The sequence below is a fragment of the Pipra filicauda genome, unplaced genomic scaffold (assembly GCF_003945595.2).
Source record: "Pipra filicauda isolate LSUMZ 115617 unplaced genomic scaffold, ASM394559v2 scaffold480_size458065_pilon, whole genome shotgun sequence".
Taxonomy (NCBI): Eukaryota; Metazoa; Chordata; class Aves; order Passeriformes; family Pipridae; genus Pipra; species Pipra filicauda.
Genome location: NW_024104621.1, coordinates 289,010 through 305,618, shown reverse-complemented (window position 1 = coordinate 305,618; position 16,609 = coordinate 289,010). Strand labels below are relative to the sequence as shown.

Genomic DNA, 16,609 nt, shown 5'->3' with positions numbered 1-16,609 from the left:
GGAATAAACCCTCTCGTGAGCCATCAGAGATGGAAAAAATACAGCTTCAGGAGCTTATTATGGGTGGATTCCCAGGAGAAGCCATTCCTTGTATCCGCTTGTGATCCAGGATGCTGCCCGTGTCCCAAGCCCACGGTGTTCCCTTTCGAAAAGGAAAGCTCCTCTTGGCTCTTGCTCAAGGAATCACTGCCGTTTCTTTGGGGCAAAGCGAGGCAGAAGGACTGTCCACAATCATCTGGCCCCTATGGCTGAATTCGATCCTCCTCGGGAGGCAGGCACTTACCTGCATCACTGCTCAGACACACAGAGAAGCAAAAGTGACATCCTGGCAAGGTTGCTCCTTACCTTATGTACACTTTTGGGATTTTCCAGCCAAGCATAATACATTTCCTCCACATAGTTTGAACTAGTCCCACTCAGAAATGGCTCGGCAGCCACCGGTGCACTGTAGCACCTGAGCTGTTGGAACGTCCTGGGTGCTGCCGGTTTGTGTTGGGAAATTGTCTTTACAGTCTGTGAGGCCGTCAAGGGCCTCAGCTTTGCCGCACAAGTCCTTAAGTTAAGCATATTTGTCCCGTTGCCTCACACAAGTTCCTGTTGGGCAGAGAGAGAACAGAAAAGTGAGTTAGGAATTACTGTAGAAGAGCACTTAGCAGAGACTACCCCCCTCCACTCCAAGCACGGACAACTGAGCTTAGGATGTTTTTAGTTTGGATTAATCCATCCACCCGTCCCACGGCCGAGTCCCTGATGGCTCAGAAACACAGCTTTTGATCGGGACGCTCAGCATGGCTGGGTCTGCCTCCCCCACCCCTGGCAGCATGGCTCTGTCACCTTCCCTGTTGTGACAGTGAGAAGCAGATTTGCTTGGCGGGTACCCAACTCCAGCCTCGAGCGAGCCACTGCATATCAAAGCCATCCACATTTCTTGATTTCGGCATCTTCGTACAAAACAACGGATGTCTGGGGTGAAACAGCCCATACTAACAACGTAAGGTATCGGTTCCCCCAGCACTTCCCTCTTCAGCTCCATCCAGCATCATCTACCCCTTTTCCAAAAATAAATCCGTAAAATATCCTTGGATTTCTTTTGGTTTTTTAATTCTTCCTCTGAGAATCCTCTTTACATTTGTTTTAAACAGGAAAATCCTCTGTAACTCCGATTCCAGTAGGAGTGGGACACTTTGGCCTTTCAACCTCCCAGGCAGATGGAAGTTGTAGGATTTTAAAGAAAAGCGCCTTTAAGTACTGAAGGGTGCTGCAAAAGTATGTGTTATCAGCTGGATTTTAACACTGAACATCACATTTTCCTTCACATCTGCTGGAGCCTCATGGGGTGTGTGTCTCCAGGGCAGCACATTTCACAGGGGGACAACCTCATCATCCAGCAGGGGAGCTTCTTCCATCACTCTCCCTCCCAGGTACAAGGTCTGGGCTTCAATTTCTGTGACCACTCTGCTTGGCTGAGGTTTTCTTGATGGTTTGCTGTGAAATGCATCAGGATGAAGTTGGAAAGAAACCGTTTACAGGGAAGACCTCTTGCAAAACAGGGGTACAGTGGTGCAAAGCACTTGGGAAGTGGGCTCCAGGACAGACTGCTTCTTCTCAAAAGCCCAGACCCAAGAATGCCAATGAAGCTGAAAGACCCGGACAATCCAAAAAAGTGATGTGGAGCAGGTGTGGAACCTCTCAAAGGTCCCACTTTGCAGCTCTTGGTGGGGCATGGACAGGGAAGCTTGGGGTTAGCCAGGGGGTTGGTCACAGGGTCAGCCACGGGGTTACACACATCTGACCGACCACTGCAGCCCAAAAGAAAGCGTTGGAGCAGTATCATCTTGAGAGAAGTGCTGGCATTTGGAGCAGCTCTTCTTGGAGCTGCCCTTTCCACTCAGCTCCTCCCTCAAGAGGCAGGACCCGGGGCTGGAGGTGACCCAGCTGGCTGGTTTCCATATTCCTGACCAGTTTAACAAGCAGCAGCCCAATGTCAAAGCAGTTATCATGCATTCACCAGATTAAAATGAAGTTTCACAAGGGACTGAAGAAAACAACACACCTTCACGGCCAGCATTTTGTCAGCCAGCCTTCCAGGTTTGCTTGGCTGAATCTAGTCCTGGCTGCTTGGCATGGCAGTGGCTACACTTCCCATCACAAACCACAAGGTTTTTATTCAAAGAGCAAGAGGAAGACAAGTTCAAAGAGCGTAAGAAAGACACAGTATCACTCGAATTCAGCCAGCATTTGACAGATTTACGCAAGGGAAAAAGGGAACCACTCATCCTTTCCACCCTGCCAGGAAAGGCTGGTAGGTGCGGGACAGCAAGTGCAGCACCACTGGGAGTTCTTTCAGATCACCCTCCCTCAGATTTATACAGCAAAACACACATGGGTATTTGAAAGACTCAGAAAGTTGATGGTGTCCAACCAGGAGAAGAGAAGAGAAGAGAAGAGAAGACTCTAGGGAGACCTCAGCCCCTTCTAGTGCCTAAAGGGGCTCCAAGAGAGCCGCAGAGGGACTTTGGACAAGAGCCTGGAGTGACAGGATAAGGGGGAATGGCTTCCCGCTGCCAGAGGGCAGGGTTAGGTGGGATACTGGGAAGGAATTCTTTCCTGTGAGGGTGGTGAGGCACTGGCACAGGTTGCGCAGAGAAGCTGTGGCTGCCCCATCCCTGGAAGTGTGTGTCCAAGGCCAGGTTCGACAGGGCTTAGAGCAACCTGTTCTAGTGGAAGGTGTCCCTGCCCATGGCAGAGGGGTGGAACTGGATGGTCTGTAAGGTCCCTTCCCACTCAAAGCATTCCATGATTCCGTGATATTTCAGAGAGCCAACTGAACCAGGTGCCAGAGGACTGGCACGCACACAGCACAGAAAAAGCTTGGAAGCAGCAGCAGAGACTCCAGTTTAGCGTCCAGTTTCGGTGCTGCCACAGCAGCATTCTGTGACCTCTCTGGAAAACAGGGAAGTTAATGCCAGGGCATTTGACCCAAAATGAGCGGAACCAGCTGGTACTTGAGGGCCTCTTGCAGGAAATGCTGGCTGGGAGCCCAGCGGGAGACAGGGCAAGCTCAGAGCAGAGATGATTCTGAGGTGGATCAAAATAGAGCACGACAACCAGAAGGAAGGGGCAAAAAAATAAAAATCTGAGATATGGGATATCAGGGTCACCCAGGAATACAAAGGTCACCCACGCAGTGACGGCTGAGGAAGGTGCAGGAGGGCAGCCAATCTCAGCCCAAACCTCACCAAAAGGTCAAATCCCAGGAATACCCATAACAGATGACGGCCCAGAGCGTGCCAATAAGTAGATTAAGGTGCTAAATCTGACCCCCGGCAGCAGGGATGGGGACGCCACCACAGACGAGGGATAGCTGGGAAAGGCTTGGGACTAGGGAATACTTTTTGGGTTAAAAACAGCACAAATTCCGCTTTCCAGGAGGCCAGAGGTCCAGGGCTAAAGGCTGCAGCCACAGCTGCTCCAGCAGTGGGCACCTTCGGGACCGCGGTAGCCAAGGGCCCTGGGGCGGGCGGGGGCCGGCGCGTATCCTATGCGGAGGTTGCACGGCCGACCCCAGCCCACCAGAGTCCCCAGGCGGCCCCAGGAGGCCCCGCGGGCTCGGACGGGCGGAACGGTGGGGGCCGGGCGGGCGAGACGAGGCGGCCCCGCAGGGGCCCCGCGTGCGGCGGGCGCGGGAAGGGGCCGCGCGACCCCCGCCCCGCCCCGCGAGGGCGGTAACCCCGCCCCCTCCCCGCGCCCGCCAATCACCGCCCGCCGCCATCGCCTGGGCCCGCCTCCACCCCACGCCCGCCAATGATCGCCCGCTCCTCGCCGCCTATAGGAGCGGCGCGAGCCGCCGAGCCGCCTTCCCATTGGCCGCCAGGCTGTCCGTCTCGGGGCAGTGCCCCCCCAACAGGCGCCCGGGCGGCACCGCCAAGGACACAGGGGCGCGGCCCGTCCGCCCCGCGCGCCCCCCGCCCCCCTCCAGCCCTGGCCCCCACCGCCCGGCCCCCACCGCCCAGTCCCGCCGCCTGGCCCCGACGCAGGACCCACCGGCGCGTTCGTCCGCCCCGCTCGCAGCCCCAGCTGTGACAGCGGCCCCGACCACCGGTCCCACCCCGCCCCGCCCGTGCGTCACAGCGTCGCCCCACCCCTCGCCCTGGCCACGCCCCTCCGCCTCGTCCCAATGCGCCTGCGCCGCCCGGCGCGCGAGGTGACCCCTGGGACAGGGGTGGGGTACCGGCGTCGCCCGTGGACAGTCCCCATGGCCGAGGGCCCCCCAGTATAGCCTGGGACACCTACCGTGACCCGCAACCGTCACCGCGCCTTGAGGATCCCAACCATGGCCTGGGTGCCCCTGTCATGGCCTGAGGACCTCCACCGTGGCGTGGAGTTCCCCTTGCCCTGGGAGACCTCAGGCCTTTGGGGATATCCCAGCGTGGGTGACAGCCCGTGGGGGCTCAGAGGGTCAAAGGAAGTGCCGGGGGAGCTCTGGGGTTCTGGCAGTTTCCTGCCGGTGAGTCATGGTGTCACTGGTCCTGAGCCCAGGGGCAGGGGCAGGGTGGCACTTCGGGGAAGTGAAACAGGTGCCAGGAAAACACCCTGGCAGCCCACAGTCATGCAAGCCTGGCCACGCACATCCCCGGCCCTGCCAGTGTGGCGCAACCTCCGGCATGCCGGATGGACGTGGGGATGAGGAGTGTCCCCAAAGACCACGTCCCTGATGGCCATGTCCCAAAGGTGGCATGGGTGGACACAAGGGACCAGGGGACAGCAGGGCCCTGTGCCGTCTGGTATTAGGGTAGTGGGGACAGACAGGAGAGGGGACAGAGGGAGCACAGCTGGCTGCAGTGCTTGGGTCTGCGCAGCGAAGGAGGAAGCCGTGGGGAAATGGTGGAGTAGCAGCATTTGCGCCACAGCCCTTTCTGGGGCGGCTGCAGGTCGCGACCTTGACAAGGGTGGGTGTCATCACAGCCCTGCTGGGCGGGGCTGGGACTGGGGCTGGGGCTGGCACACGGTCACTGGTCCCACACATCGATCCCAAACATCCTCTCTGCCTTCTGCCCCACACACTGGCCTTGGAGCATCCTCATGCTCTGCCCCACACCCCAGTTCCAAAGTATCCCCTCACTCTGCCCCACACTCCAATCCTGGAGCATCCCCTGCTCTGCCCCACACTCAGCCTCCCCAGTGCACTGCTGGGGGCAGCCAACCCCCACAGCTCTACCAGTCTAGAAGGAGGAACTGGGCAAAACCGGGCATTGCGACAGCTGGAAATCCCGTTCTGACGGCGCTTCCTTCCAGAGGCTCTTGAAAACCGGCCACGCTAGAGCCAGGCTCAGAGAGTGGGGCAGGCAGGAGCCCGAAGCCAAGTGCCATAACACTTCCCAGGTACTGTCAAGTCTCTGCCCAGGACTCTGCAGTCAGTGGCGGCGATGGCATTCGTCCCTGATTTGGACACACTGGAGAATAGCAGGTAAGCATGGCCGTGCCAGAGAGGACTTTGGGGACATGATCCTGCACTGGTGGCCCTGACTTCACCATCTCCCCTTGCCTTTCAGCCTAAATGAGGAGATGTTTTATGGCCCCGACTGCCTCTGCCCGCAGAAGGTAACACTGGGGCAGTGGGAGTAGTGAGATCCGTGTGGTGGGGAAGCCTGGCACTCACCCTTCCCTTTTCTCCCCAGAAACCCCGACTGGACTTGGAGGTGACATCACCCAGGGTGGGCATCCAAGTGACAGTGACCAAGGGACACCCTGCCAGGACCTTTCGCCGGGCTGCTGTCCTGGTGGTTGCTGTGACCAAGTTCCTAAAGCAGCCAGCGCACAAGGACTTTGCTGACAGTGACCTTGGCAGCTTCTTGGATGATCTTTTCGGTATGGGGGTAATGTCAGGGGTGTCGCCCCAGCCGGGGGATGCTCTTGGGGAATGCTCTCGAACCTGGAAGCATCAGCATCCCCCTGACTGTCTCCCTCCCCACAGAGCCCATCTCCTTCCAGCACATAACGGGCAGTTATGCTGGGGCACCCGTCTTCCGCTACACCCGCTCCCAGTCCTTTGACATCCTGGACATTGACCACAAGTGTTTTGTGCTGGAGTCGCCAACCCAGCTGGTGGCCCTGCACCTGCAGGGACCCTCTGCCGGACGGAAAGGTGAGGGGACACAATCCCATCCCAATGTCCCTGTCCCCCACCCCAGGACCACGTGGGAGCCACTCGACAGCACTGGAACCACCCATTAACCCGTCCCTTCTCTCTGCAGTGAAGCTCAACATCGCTCTGTACCGTCCCCGGTCATTGCAGGGCAGCCCAGGGGCTGGGCGGGTGCCTGTGGCCTTGGGTATCAAGGGCTACCAGCTCTATATGTCGTGTGTGATGAGTGGCGCCAAGCCCGTGCTGCAGCTGGAGGTGAGCGTGGGGTCCTGCCAGTCCATCCTTCATGGGGCTGGGGGCTCCATTCCACTCTGACCCCTGTTTCACCCCACTGGCTGTAGGAAGCTGATGTCAGGAGGGATATTGAGACCGTGGAGCTGACCCGCTTCATCTTCTACCGTCTGGACAGCCCGGCCGAGGGGACTACCCGCTTCGAGTCCGCTGCCTTCCCTGGCTGGTTCGTCTGCACATCCCTGCAGCCCCGCCAGCCTGTGGGTATCACCAACGCTCCTGACCAAGTGAACATTGCTACCTACGAGCTGAGCGGGCGCTGAAGACCCTGCACCAACCCAACCGGCAGTCACCGGTTTTCAGGCTGTATGTACTGAGTACAACCCCCTGGGATGGGACCCCTCTCACCATCTACTTCAGATGAAATAGTAGCTCTGGGCCCCATGGGCTCAAGACACCCCAATCCTTATTTATTTACTTATTGTGTCTGGCCAGTGCTTTTATATTTATTTTTTGTGCTCCTTTATTTATTGCTGCTTTTAACTTGTATGTGTTTTATTGTTATCTGGAACGCTGGTGTTTGTAGAGATGGAAGTGGAAATAAAAGGTTTTCCAGGGCTGAATTGCTCAGCTCATTGCTCTCACGGGGGTTACAGATGGGAAAATCCTACTGCTTTGGCTGCTTCTGGGCACTCTCCAAGCCTGAGTGAAAGCCCAGGGGGTAGGGGGCAACCCCACAGCCCAGGGACCACCCTGATTTGGCCAGACCCATGCAGGATCCTCCACCTCCTTGTCCCCATGCCCACCACACAGCTGGGGAGTAAGTGGGGTGGGCATCCCACAGGTGGAAGTCACACGCAAATCCTGGCAGCCACCCAGGGCTGTCACTTCTGCTCCAGCTGCTGCCACTACCCTGGCTCACTGCTAAGGCATGGCGCAGTGGGCCACAGTGCAGCAGGACAGCAAGAGGCATGGCATGGCGTGGCATTACATGGCATGGTATGCCATCACATAGTATGGTATGGTGTGCCGTGTCACGCAATTTCACACCACACCATGGCATATCATGTGATGCCATCACACAGCACGGCATGGCATGGCATGGCATGGCACGACATTGCATGGCGTTGCATAGCGTAGCGTGGCCAGACGTGGCCACGGCTTCACATACCGTGGCGTGGCATGTTGTGGCCTGGCACAGTGTGTCACGACATGTCGCAGTGCGTCCCCCTGTGTCATCGCAGGGCCCCGCCCGCGGGGGCTCGGCCGCCAAAGAGGGCCGTTGTCCTCGCCCCCTGCCCGCCTCCAGCCAATCACAGCTCTTCTGTCTGCCGGCCCCGCCGCCAGCCGCCGGCTCCCTCTCTCTATTGGTCGGTTTGAAGAAAGCGGTGGCCAATGGACGCGGCGCGGCGGTTGGTGGAAGTGTCGGTGGTCGCAGCGCCCGGGATGGAGCGCGCGGGGGCGGCCGGTGAGGGGCCGGGGGGTCCCGGGGCCGGGTTCGAGGGGTGCCGAGGTTGGGGGCTGCGGGCGCTCCCTGTGCGGGGCCCTGTGGGGGTGACGGGGAGCGGAGCTTTGGGCTCCTTGCAACCTGGGGACCCTCTGGGACGGGGACACTCCGCGGGGACCCTGCGGGGTGGCCGCGAGTGCCGTGGGATGGAAGTGCGGGAGGTGCTGGGCTGGGGGCGGCCAGAGACAGGCCAGTGGGGGCCTCTTGGTAGAGGGACAGGGGCGGCCTGAGGGGCTGCTGGGGCCTTGGGAAGGAGGTTGGGGTGGTTAGAGGGGGTGAGGGTGCGGCAACCCGTGGGGGGTACCCCACGAAACGGGCCCAGGGACGCGGTCTGGGAGGAGGGCAGTATGGGAGGGCTGGGGGTTTGTCGGGGGGCCGCGATGCTTTTGGGGCTTTGTGGAAGCCTTTCAGGGCAAAGGGCTGGGGGTGCTGGAGATGCCCTCGGAGCCCAGGACACATAGAGGGTGAGGGTGGGACAGTGTTAGGAATGTGGGGGGCCCTGGGGACAGGGCGATGCTGGACTCTTGCCCCAATGCCGCAGCCATACTGGGGATGTCAGAGGTATCCTCTGTCCCCCTGCTGCGATACTCTTCATTTTTCCCTGTTGCCTGTCTTAGAAGAGGTCTTAGCCACCACTGGGTGTAGGCCCGCAGGATACACAGCTGCAAGGGGGTCATGGGCAGCATCTCCCCTTTCCCTCTGCAAACTGACTGAGCCTGGCACAGCTGAGGTGTTGAGCAGCACCACGCTGTGAGGGTCAGGGAGCTTAAGTGCCAATGAGCCTCTGGGCAATATCCTGCGCATTGGAATTTCGGGGCACAGCCTTGCCAGGCTCCCCAGGCAGAGGAGGGCAAGGTAGCGTGTGAGGGTAACAGAAATCGTTTGTCGTGGGTACTCCTTCTCCACGGACTGAGGTAGTTGCTGCATGCACATCTCCTGTCATCTCTCTGCAGAGCAGCGGAGGAGCCAGTTGCCAAACTGCCGAGCAGCCAAGGAAAGGCTGAAATGCCTGAGTGCAAAGTAAGTCAAGAGGATGATGGACTTGGACTAGATGATCTGTAAAAGTCCCTTCTGGCCCAAATCGCTCAGTGATTTTCTGAGTTATAAGTGACTTTTCCCCACTGGCCAGTGTCTGCTTTCTCTCACCTGCATACAGAGAACCAGCTCCTGCCAGGGCCCCACTGTCTGGGTTCTGCCCCCACAGCACCCCAGCACTGCTCTGTAGTTACTGGCAGCGGGATCAAAAGAACAGCTTGAGTGCTGGCATTTCCCAATGGTTGATGGAATCTCTTCTGGGTATTTTATGAGTCTCTGTGGAACCTTCTCATCTCAGCTCCTGGCTCTGGCGGAACAGACCTTGCTGCCAACAACTCAGCTTCAGAATTGGGTCTCAAGGAAGGGGTGGTTGGAATCTGACACTGGTTTTTAATGGCAGCTTCTAGCGGCCTTTGGGATAGGTTAATATCAGGAAGGGGCATTTTCAGTGCGCATGACAGGAAAATATGGGGAGAAGCAGGATCAGAGAGCAGAAAGAGCAAACAGATCCCTGGTGCCAGGCTCTGGGAAACACCACTGATGTAATAGAAATGAGGAGAGAAGATTCAGGACCTTTCTTTATGACATAGTATAGCACTTGTGTAGAACTGGGATGATCACCTCACTATCCAGGCTCTTTTCTTACAGAAAAATACCTGCACAGGCATTAACCTTCCCTGAGGGCTGAGCTGCTTGCCCCGGAGCTGAGGAGTGGGAGAACTTCATAGCTGGCTGCTGTCAGAGGGCTGCAATTCCAGGAGGAGGATGGGACTGTGGTAGCTGACAGTAGGCTGCTGTCCCACCTTCCTGCTTTGCTGCCAGTATCCGGGCAGCTGTGGGGCTCGTGGGTTGGCCATGCTGCAGTGAGCCCTGGCTGGGACGCTCCAAGGCACCACTGTGACCTGCAGCGTGGCAGCAGCATGACCTCAGCTGTCTGTGGCACACAGGACAAGTCAGGAGCCTCCAAACCCCTTGCCTGCCAGACTCTAGCCTGCATGAACCGTTTTGGTTACTTTTGTTGTCTGTGGAAGTTCTGTGACAACCTTGGATGTTAATGGTCTGTTTTGCTTTCCTATTGCTTCACAAAAGAAAAAGAATTACAGAATGTGGTACTTCCTTGACAGGTTTTTGATTTCTGAAAGCTTCTCCTAAGCTCCTGTGTCTGAAACAACCAGCAGTGGGTTAGATATTTGAGCCTTTCTGCAATGGCTGATAAATAACCCGATCAGTTGTTAAATAACCCAGTAACTTGTTAAATAACCTGATAACTTTTTTTACTCTTACAGACCCTTTTTAAAGGACCGGACAAATGACCTGAATCCACACTTAGAACCAGTTTCTAAACTCAAGCATGTAAGTAGAAAGCTTTTGAGTCTTTCATGCTTGAAGTGAGTCTGGGCAGAACAGGGTCGTCTGTTGCAAATGAGTGTTTTAGGGTTGCTTAAAGAAACACCATCAAAGGTATTGGCAAAAGCAAGTTTAATATAAAAGTGAAAGCACAAAAAAGTTCATTGGCAAGGTTCGTCTACTACTTACTGGATGGTTAAACCTAAAATCAATCAATCTAAACCAAAACCAACCTAAAAATTATCTATGTTGAGCTTGGGGGTTGGGCCGGAGGAGGGAAGGGTAAGGATGGGAAAGGGTAAGGATAAAAAGGAATAAGGAAGACCCATCTGTTGAGTCACAAGTTTCAGAGCAGACCCCCTTGCTAATCTGAGGCCAGGACCTGACCTACAGTTAAGGCCTACATGTTCTAACAGCACTTAATCAATAGGTTAAGTTAAACAATTTAGCAAAGGATTCATATAGAATTTACTGTAGCACAACAGTAAGTCACCGGCCTGATTGACTTACAAATCTAAAGTACTTAAGAACCAGGGAGACCCACCTTCATGGTACATTTGCTGTAGCATATTCACAGTCACATGCACACAGGCCTAAAGAGTCTATACAAGGTACCTGTGAAAAATTCCCCTCAAATTCAGTGAAGGACTCACGTCACCGCCTTTGCATCTTCTCAGTGGTTGGGGGGTTGAGCCTCGAGGAGAGGCTCCATCATCCTTGTTCGCTGATCCTCCAAGTATAGTAAATGTGAGAGTTTGCTGGCTCTGAGAGGCCCCATTCAGAGGGAGATAGTGGTCATAGCCCACTGCAGTCCAGGAGGGCTCAAAGGGTCTCACTCAGGACCTCTATTTATAGGGTCACAAGAGAGTGGGCTTTAGTCATAATAATTTTTCATCCTTGCTGCAATTTGGGTCAGTAACTTTCTTTGCAAACCGCATCCTCAAGTCAGGGTCATGAGTTCCTGACTCCAGATGAGGACACTCAACAGATTGCTAAATAGCTGGCAACGAGTCAACTACTTATTTTTTCAGAGGAGCTTAGTTTAGTTAGGAGTTTCAATTTAGAAGACCGATCCTTTGCCCGTGTCCTGGTGGGTGCTGTGTTACTGTTCTGTTGACAACTGCTTTGTCACCACAGGCCTTTGCATGGCTGTCCCCCTGGGCCAGCTCTCAGGGTCTGACCAAGCTGAGCTCTCCTTGGAGCTGAGGGCTGCTTTGTCTCTCCAGGTTGACAGGAACAAGAAGGATGTTCTCAGAAATGTGATGAAGAGTGCTCAGGAGGATGGCAAGCTTAGTGCCAAATCCACACATCACACTGGCCACGCTAGTCAGCAGAAGCCTTCAAACACATCCCAGAGAGCAGTGGGGGTGCATCCAGTGCAGCCAGGGAAGAGCACAAAGCTTCCTGCTTCTGCACAGACCAGAGGCAGGCTCCCACCTCCAGGCTCTGGTCACCTAAATCCGGAAAGGAAGAAGAAGTCTGCACAGGACACTGTTACTGCTGCAGCACTTTGTGTGGGAAGTGACCACTCCCCTCCTGGAGCGCCTTGGTCCCTGAATGAGGAGCTGCAGGATGGGCTGGTCTGTCACAAGGAAAACCTCAGCCCACGAGCCTCCACACTCCCAGAGCTAAACAGAGATTTCCAATTTGATGGAAGCAGTCTTGGGAAGAAGAGAGTCTTGGCTTACGAGCAAAGCTCAGCTGTAATGTCAAGGCCCGTTGTGGGCCCAGAGGACAAAATTAATAACCGCCAGGCTAAGAAAGACCCAGTTCCAGATAAATTCAGGAAAATCCTACCAGGCTCAAAGAGCGTGTCTCAAAAAACAAGCGTCAGAACTCAGCCATTGCAGCCCCCTAGGTACCTTCCTGCTTCTGCTAATTTGCTACATAAAAAAACAGGGACAAACCAGGAAAAAACTACTACAGTGAGGCAACCTGTGGGAAAGCCACCTGGCACAGCTCCAGTGGGAGTTTTTAAGCACCAATTTCAACCTCCCCCAATGAGAAGTTCTTCCACTAAGCCTCTGGCCTCAGACAGGCCTCAGGGGACAACAAACCTGAAATCCAGCCTGAACCGAGGTGGCACCATGCCACGGCCAAGGCCCATGATTAAAGGGGGGACGGACAGGAAGGACATGAACGTGGTGCGTCCCAGACACACAGCAACATCCCAAGGGATAGACCACGCAAACCAGCCTCCCAGCACACACTGCTCCAAAACTCATGCACTTGAGGGTAATTTGAGGAGTAGGAAAGATCAGCTTAAACCGGAGCTGCCGAAGGCAATCGTGCAGTATGGGCGTGTTCCCAGGATCCCATCAGCTGCGGATCGTAAGTAAGTGGCAGCGTTGGTCACCTGGGTCTTCCAGGGAACAGCAGAGTATAAGGGTTTGACTGGGTGAGCCAGCACCATCCTGCTGAAAATGGGGTCTGAAGTCTCTATCAGTGAAGGCTTGTTGGGAGGTTGCTGCCCTGGAAAAGAGAGAGTTGGGAAAGATGTTGGGTGGGGCCCTGAGTTCCTCTCCCACCAATTCAGTGAGTGGGAGGAGAGTGTGTGGCCATTCTGTTTTAGCCTCAAGGCTTACACTTGTCAGGGTTTTCCTTTCCCAGCCTAGAGCTCAGATGTGTTTTTGGGATAAATGTACCAGTTCTTCCTGAGCAGCTGAAGTCAGCTAACAGGGGATTCTATAGAAAAAACAGTATCTTGGCAAGAGTTGGCTGCCTGCTGGGGTGGTAACCAAGGTGATACTTTGGTCCTTGGACAGGAAACAGCTGGAGGAGTGGTTGGCATCGAAAGGCAAGAAATACAAGAGGCCGCCGATGACGCTGCTTCAGAAGCAGGCAGTGAAGCCGCCCTGCAGAAAGGTCAAGGCAAAAGAGAAGCAAGAGAATCCAGAGCAGCGCTGCCTGGTGAAGATCGACAACATATTAACTGAGTGCCTGAACTTTGTTGAGGAGGTGGGAATGGGAAAGAGGCTGCTTGAACAGGCTCCTCCTCCCCTGGAGCATCCCAGGGGCTCCAGACCATGTACCTTCACAGCACAGAGGGGTTGGGAGCAAGCATTCAGTTGCTAGAAGGGAAACATGGGTAGGGAAGATAAAAGTCCTCATGAAGTTATGGGTAGGTACCCCATCAAAAGGGACTGTTGTGGTTTAACCCCAGCCAGCAGCCAAGCCCCTCGCAGCCACTCACTCATTCCCCCACCAGTGGGATCAGAAAGAGAATTGGAAGGGTAAAAGTTACAGAACTTGTGGATTGAGATAAAGACAGTTTAACAGGGAAAGTGAAAGCCGTGCACGCAAGCAAAGTGAAACAAGGAATTTATTCCCTTCTTCCCATGGGCAGATTCAGCCACCTCCAGGAGAGCAAGGCCCCGTCACACATAATAGGGACTTGGGAAGACAGACAACATCACTCCAAATGTCCCTCCACTTTACATACTGAGCATACCGTCTGGAATATCCCTTTGGTTAGTTTGGGTCACCTATCCCAGCTGTGTCTCTTCCCAATCTCCCACGCACCCCGAGCTCCTCAGCGAGGCAGTATGAGAAACAGAAAAGGCCTTGGTTCTGTGTAAGTCTTGCTCAGCAATAACAAAAACATCTTTATCATCACTGTGTTCAGCACAAATCCCTAACACAGCCTCATACCAACCGCTGGGAAGGAAATTAACTCTACCCCAGCCAAAAGCAGTGTGGGACTCACATGTGTAACTGACGGTGTTCTGGAAACTGGCAGTGCAGTCTGCAAAAGCAATGTCTGCGACAGAAACCCAGGCTGATTGAACCAACTTGAAGTAGATCCCTGTTGGTGTCACAGTCTGAGGTATGGTTCTGGTGGGGGACTGTTGCTGGGAACACTGACTGCTAGCTCTGCTCCAGGATTTAGTGGCTCCAATAATGCCAGCACTGGAGTCTATCCCTTGACAGCTCTTTGGAGTACTAGACTCATTTATCCAAGGGGAAGGTAGAGGGAGGACAGCCCATTGTTACGTAGGAGACTTGTAAACCCAGACTCCTGAGACCTTCTTTCTCCTGAAGAGTGCTGGAAGCATGGTCAGGTACTGACAGCTCCCAGTGCATACCCTTGTCCTCGCAGTGGACACCTTTTACCAGGTCCTTGCCCTTCTCCTTGCAGGGTGTCCATGCAGAGGAGCTATCAAAAGTGCTGTCTGTTGTGCCCCAGGCAGAGAAATTTGCCAAATTCTGGATCTGCCAAGCAAAGCTGCTGGCCCGGAGTGGCCCCTTTGATGTGATGGGGCTGTACAGAGCAGCAGTCTGCGCAGGCGCTCAGGTGCGTGGGGCTCACCAGCTCCCTATGGTCCCTGCCTCAGAATGGGTGGGCTTCCTTGAGGTCCCGGGGGCTGGATTTTGGGATGAGCTTAGCAGCACTAATAAGTGGTGAAAAAGCCCTTTAGAGATGCTGGTCCTGTTCCATGGGCAGGGTGGGCACTTGCCCAGCTGTGCTGGGTGCTGACATATCACACTGCTGTTGTGATGCAGCAAAAGCCTTTCCCCCTATTCAGCTATAACTCTGGTCTCTATTGCCATACCAGACCTGCCCTGACCCATGTTCTGCTTTTCCTGCAGCCACTCCAGGAGCTCAGGGATGTTCTTGATATTTTGAAGGCTGCAGGCCATACATCAGAAGGTAACCTGAACATGGGGAGCCGTCTGGAGTGTGGGCAAGCCAAGACTCCCTGCTGCTGCCATCTGGGAAACAGCACGTTCTGCAGTCTGTCCCAGCACCCCATGTCCCTCTTGACTTTGATGGAGATTGAGTGTTTTGAAAGTCTGGAATCCTGATCCTAATAATGGGGCAATGTTCCTCTGCCAGGGCTGGGGAGGGTCCTGGCCCCAGCACACCTCCACAGCCAGGCCTGTGTCTGAAACACCACAGTGTTATTCCTCCCCAGCTGGCACTCTCTGCAACTGCATTGCCCTTTTCCTCTCTTGCCAGGGGAAAAGGCTGAGCAACCCATTCCTTGGGAGCCTACAACACCTTGTCCAGGTGAGAGGGAGCCCGTAGCATCGACTCCAGGCCCAGTGGGGAGGCCCCTGACCTCCCTACCTCTCTCAGTCAAGTTACGGGTCACATCTGCATCCAGGTAAGGCTGAACCCCCTGGTCCTGGCAACATGCACCCTCCATGCCAGTGCTCCTCCACAGGGTTTACCCAAGGCTCTTGTCCTCTCCACAGACGAAGGGAGTTCCCGAAAGGCCCGGAATTGAAATTCCTGACGCCCGTGCGGCGCTCGCTGCGGGTTGAGCGGGCTGGGAGCCACTACCCAGAGATGCTGAAGGACCATGACCCTGTGGTGTCATCCCTCAGTGAAATCCTGGATGCTGAAGAGGAGACTCAGTTCATCTTCCAGAAAAACAAGGCTTTGCCAGAGGTGACGGGGCTGGAGGGTTTGAGTTCATACACCCCTGAGAGCTGCTAAGGGGTTCCTGGTGGAGCCAGTCCACCTGCCCCCTGTGCTGCCTTGCACACACTCCACTGGCTTCTCTTGCTGCCCCTCGGGTGTAAGCGTGGGGGGGTGGCACAGAATAAGCTTGTTTGAAATATCTAAGTGCTGTTTTAAATATATTAAAGACTTGCAGTAGAGATGTGTGTGGCCTAGTGAGCAGTGTAGAAGACTGCGTCCCCCAGGACTGTCCTCAGCTCCTCTGCCTAATTTTCCTGCTGTAGGATGGTATCAGCCAGACTGCAACATTCCAAGCACCTCTCAGTGTTTTGGAAGTGACGTCCCAAAGGATTTGCTCTGGAGCTGCCTTGTGCCATACCTGGACAGCATCTGGATGTCCCTGCTGAGAGGCACGTGCAGACCAAGGTCCAGACCATGGGCAGAAGTACTAGCTCTGCCTGAGGGGCTGGAAGACCTGCAACACTCCAGCAGCTTCTGTGCAGGCTGACAGCAGCACCCAAAGTGGTGCAGAGGACCTTGGGGTGCAGCAGGCCAGGCCCCCAAACTCCTGGGCATGGTTGGGGTTCAGGATGGGCCAGTGAGTGCAGATGAGCCCTGTACATGCACTCGGGGCCCCTCTGGTGCTGTCCTTGCAGCTGGAGCAGGCAGTAGCACAAGGTACCAGGCAAGGGGTTGGCTCTGGGGTGGGCAAGGGGTCCCTGCTGCAAGCAGTGACCGTACAGCTGCTGTAGAGGATGGGGGGAGCCCCACTGTCACCTGCCCAACCCCGGTAAGCAGTGGTCCTGACCCCATCCCACGCTTTTGCCTCCTCTTTCCCTCCCGACACACCCACCCCCGGTCTTGGCTCAGCGTCTCTACTGAGTCCTGGATGCCAGAAGAAGTCTTGGAGCAGTGTCCTGGAGTTCTGGCATGGGGT

The 16,609-nt window shown here is 55.4% G+C and overlaps 3 protein-coding genes across 6 annotated transcripts in view; 2 read left to right on the top strand and 1 right to left on the bottom strand.

Moving 5' to 3' along the window:
• Positions 1-4,096, bottom strand: part of OGDH (oxoglutarate dehydrogenase) — a 32,634-nt gene extending 28,538 nt beyond the window's left edge. For 2 of the 3 annotated variants that reach the window (XM_027734336.2, XM_027734353.2), the window contains exons 1-2: positions 4,045-4,095; positions 346-594 (exon numbers count right to left, since the gene is read on the bottom strand). In XM_027734336.2, the coding sequence (XP_027590137.1) occupies positions 346-567 (222 nt within the window). In that variant the 5' untranslated portion in view covers positions 568-594; positions 4,045-4,095. Of the gene's footprint in view, positions 1-345; positions 595-4,044 lie in introns of all 3 variants that reach the window. The other variant, XM_027734343.2, reaches the window with a different exon arrangement.
• A 285-nt stretch (positions 4,097-4,381) lies between these two features.
• Positions 4,382-7,138, top strand: LOC113995150 (interleukin-1 receptor antagonist protein-like). Its single transcript, XM_039386395.1, has 7 exons — positions 4,382-4,507; positions 5,296-5,467; positions 5,553-5,601; positions 5,679-5,868; positions 5,975-6,145; positions 6,255-6,400; positions 6,487-7,138. The coding sequence occupies exons 2-7, from the start codon at positions 5,427-5,429 to the stop codon at positions 6,697-6,699; spliced, it is 810 nt and encodes a 269-aa protein (XP_039242329.1). The 5' UTR covers positions 4,382-4,507; positions 5,296-5,426; the 3' UTR covers positions 6,700-7,138.
• A 626-nt stretch (positions 7,139-7,764) lies between these two features.
• CKAP2L (cytoskeleton associated protein 2 like) lies at positions 7,765-15,872 on the top strand. 2 transcript variants are annotated; one of them, XM_027734468.2, is made up of 9 exons: positions 7,765-7,844; positions 8,837-8,903; positions 10,205-10,271; positions 11,492-12,600; positions 13,031-13,223; positions 14,404-14,559; positions 14,856-14,916; positions 15,226-15,373; positions 15,465-15,872. In XM_027734468.2, the coding sequence occupies exons 1-9, from the start codon at positions 7,772-7,774 to the stop codon at positions 15,706-15,708; spliced, it is 2,118 nt and encodes a 705-aa protein (XP_027590269.1). In that variant the 5' UTR covers positions 7,765-7,771; the 3' UTR covers positions 15,709-15,872. The 2 variants fall into 2 exon arrangements, with proteins under 2 accessions (XP_027590269.1, XP_027590262.1); XM_027734461.2 differs by lacking the exon at positions 7,765-7,844 and adding an exon at positions 8,591-8,738.
• The last annotated feature ends 737 nt before the right edge of the window (positions 15,873-16,609 follow it).

Bases quoted from the DNA above. Each gene is read 5' to 3' on its own strand.
- CKAP2L (XM_027734461.2), top strand. From the start codon at position 8,660: ATGAGCCTCTGGGCAATATCCTGCGCATTGGAATTTCGGGGCACAGCC. The intron at 8,904-10,204 runs GTAAGTCAAGAG...TTACTCTTACAG, and splicing joins CTGAAATGCCTGAGTGCAAA to ACCCTTTTTAAAGGACCGGA. The intron at 10,272-11,491 runs GTAAGTAGAAAG...TTGTCTCTCCAG, and splicing joins CAGTTTCTAAACTCAAGCAT to GTTGACAGGAACAAGAAGGA.
- LOC113995150 (XM_039386395.1), top strand. From the start codon at position 5,427: ATGGCATTCGTCCCTGATTTGGACACACTGGAGAATAGCAG. The intron at 5,602-5,678 runs GTAACACTGGGG...TTTTCTCCCCAG, and splicing joins ACTGCCTCTGCCCGCAGAAG to AAACCCCGACTGGACTTGGA. The intron at 5,869-5,974 runs GTATGGGGGTAA...CCCTCCCCACAG, and splicing joins CTTCTTGGATGATCTTTTCG to AGCCCATCTCCTTCCAGCAC.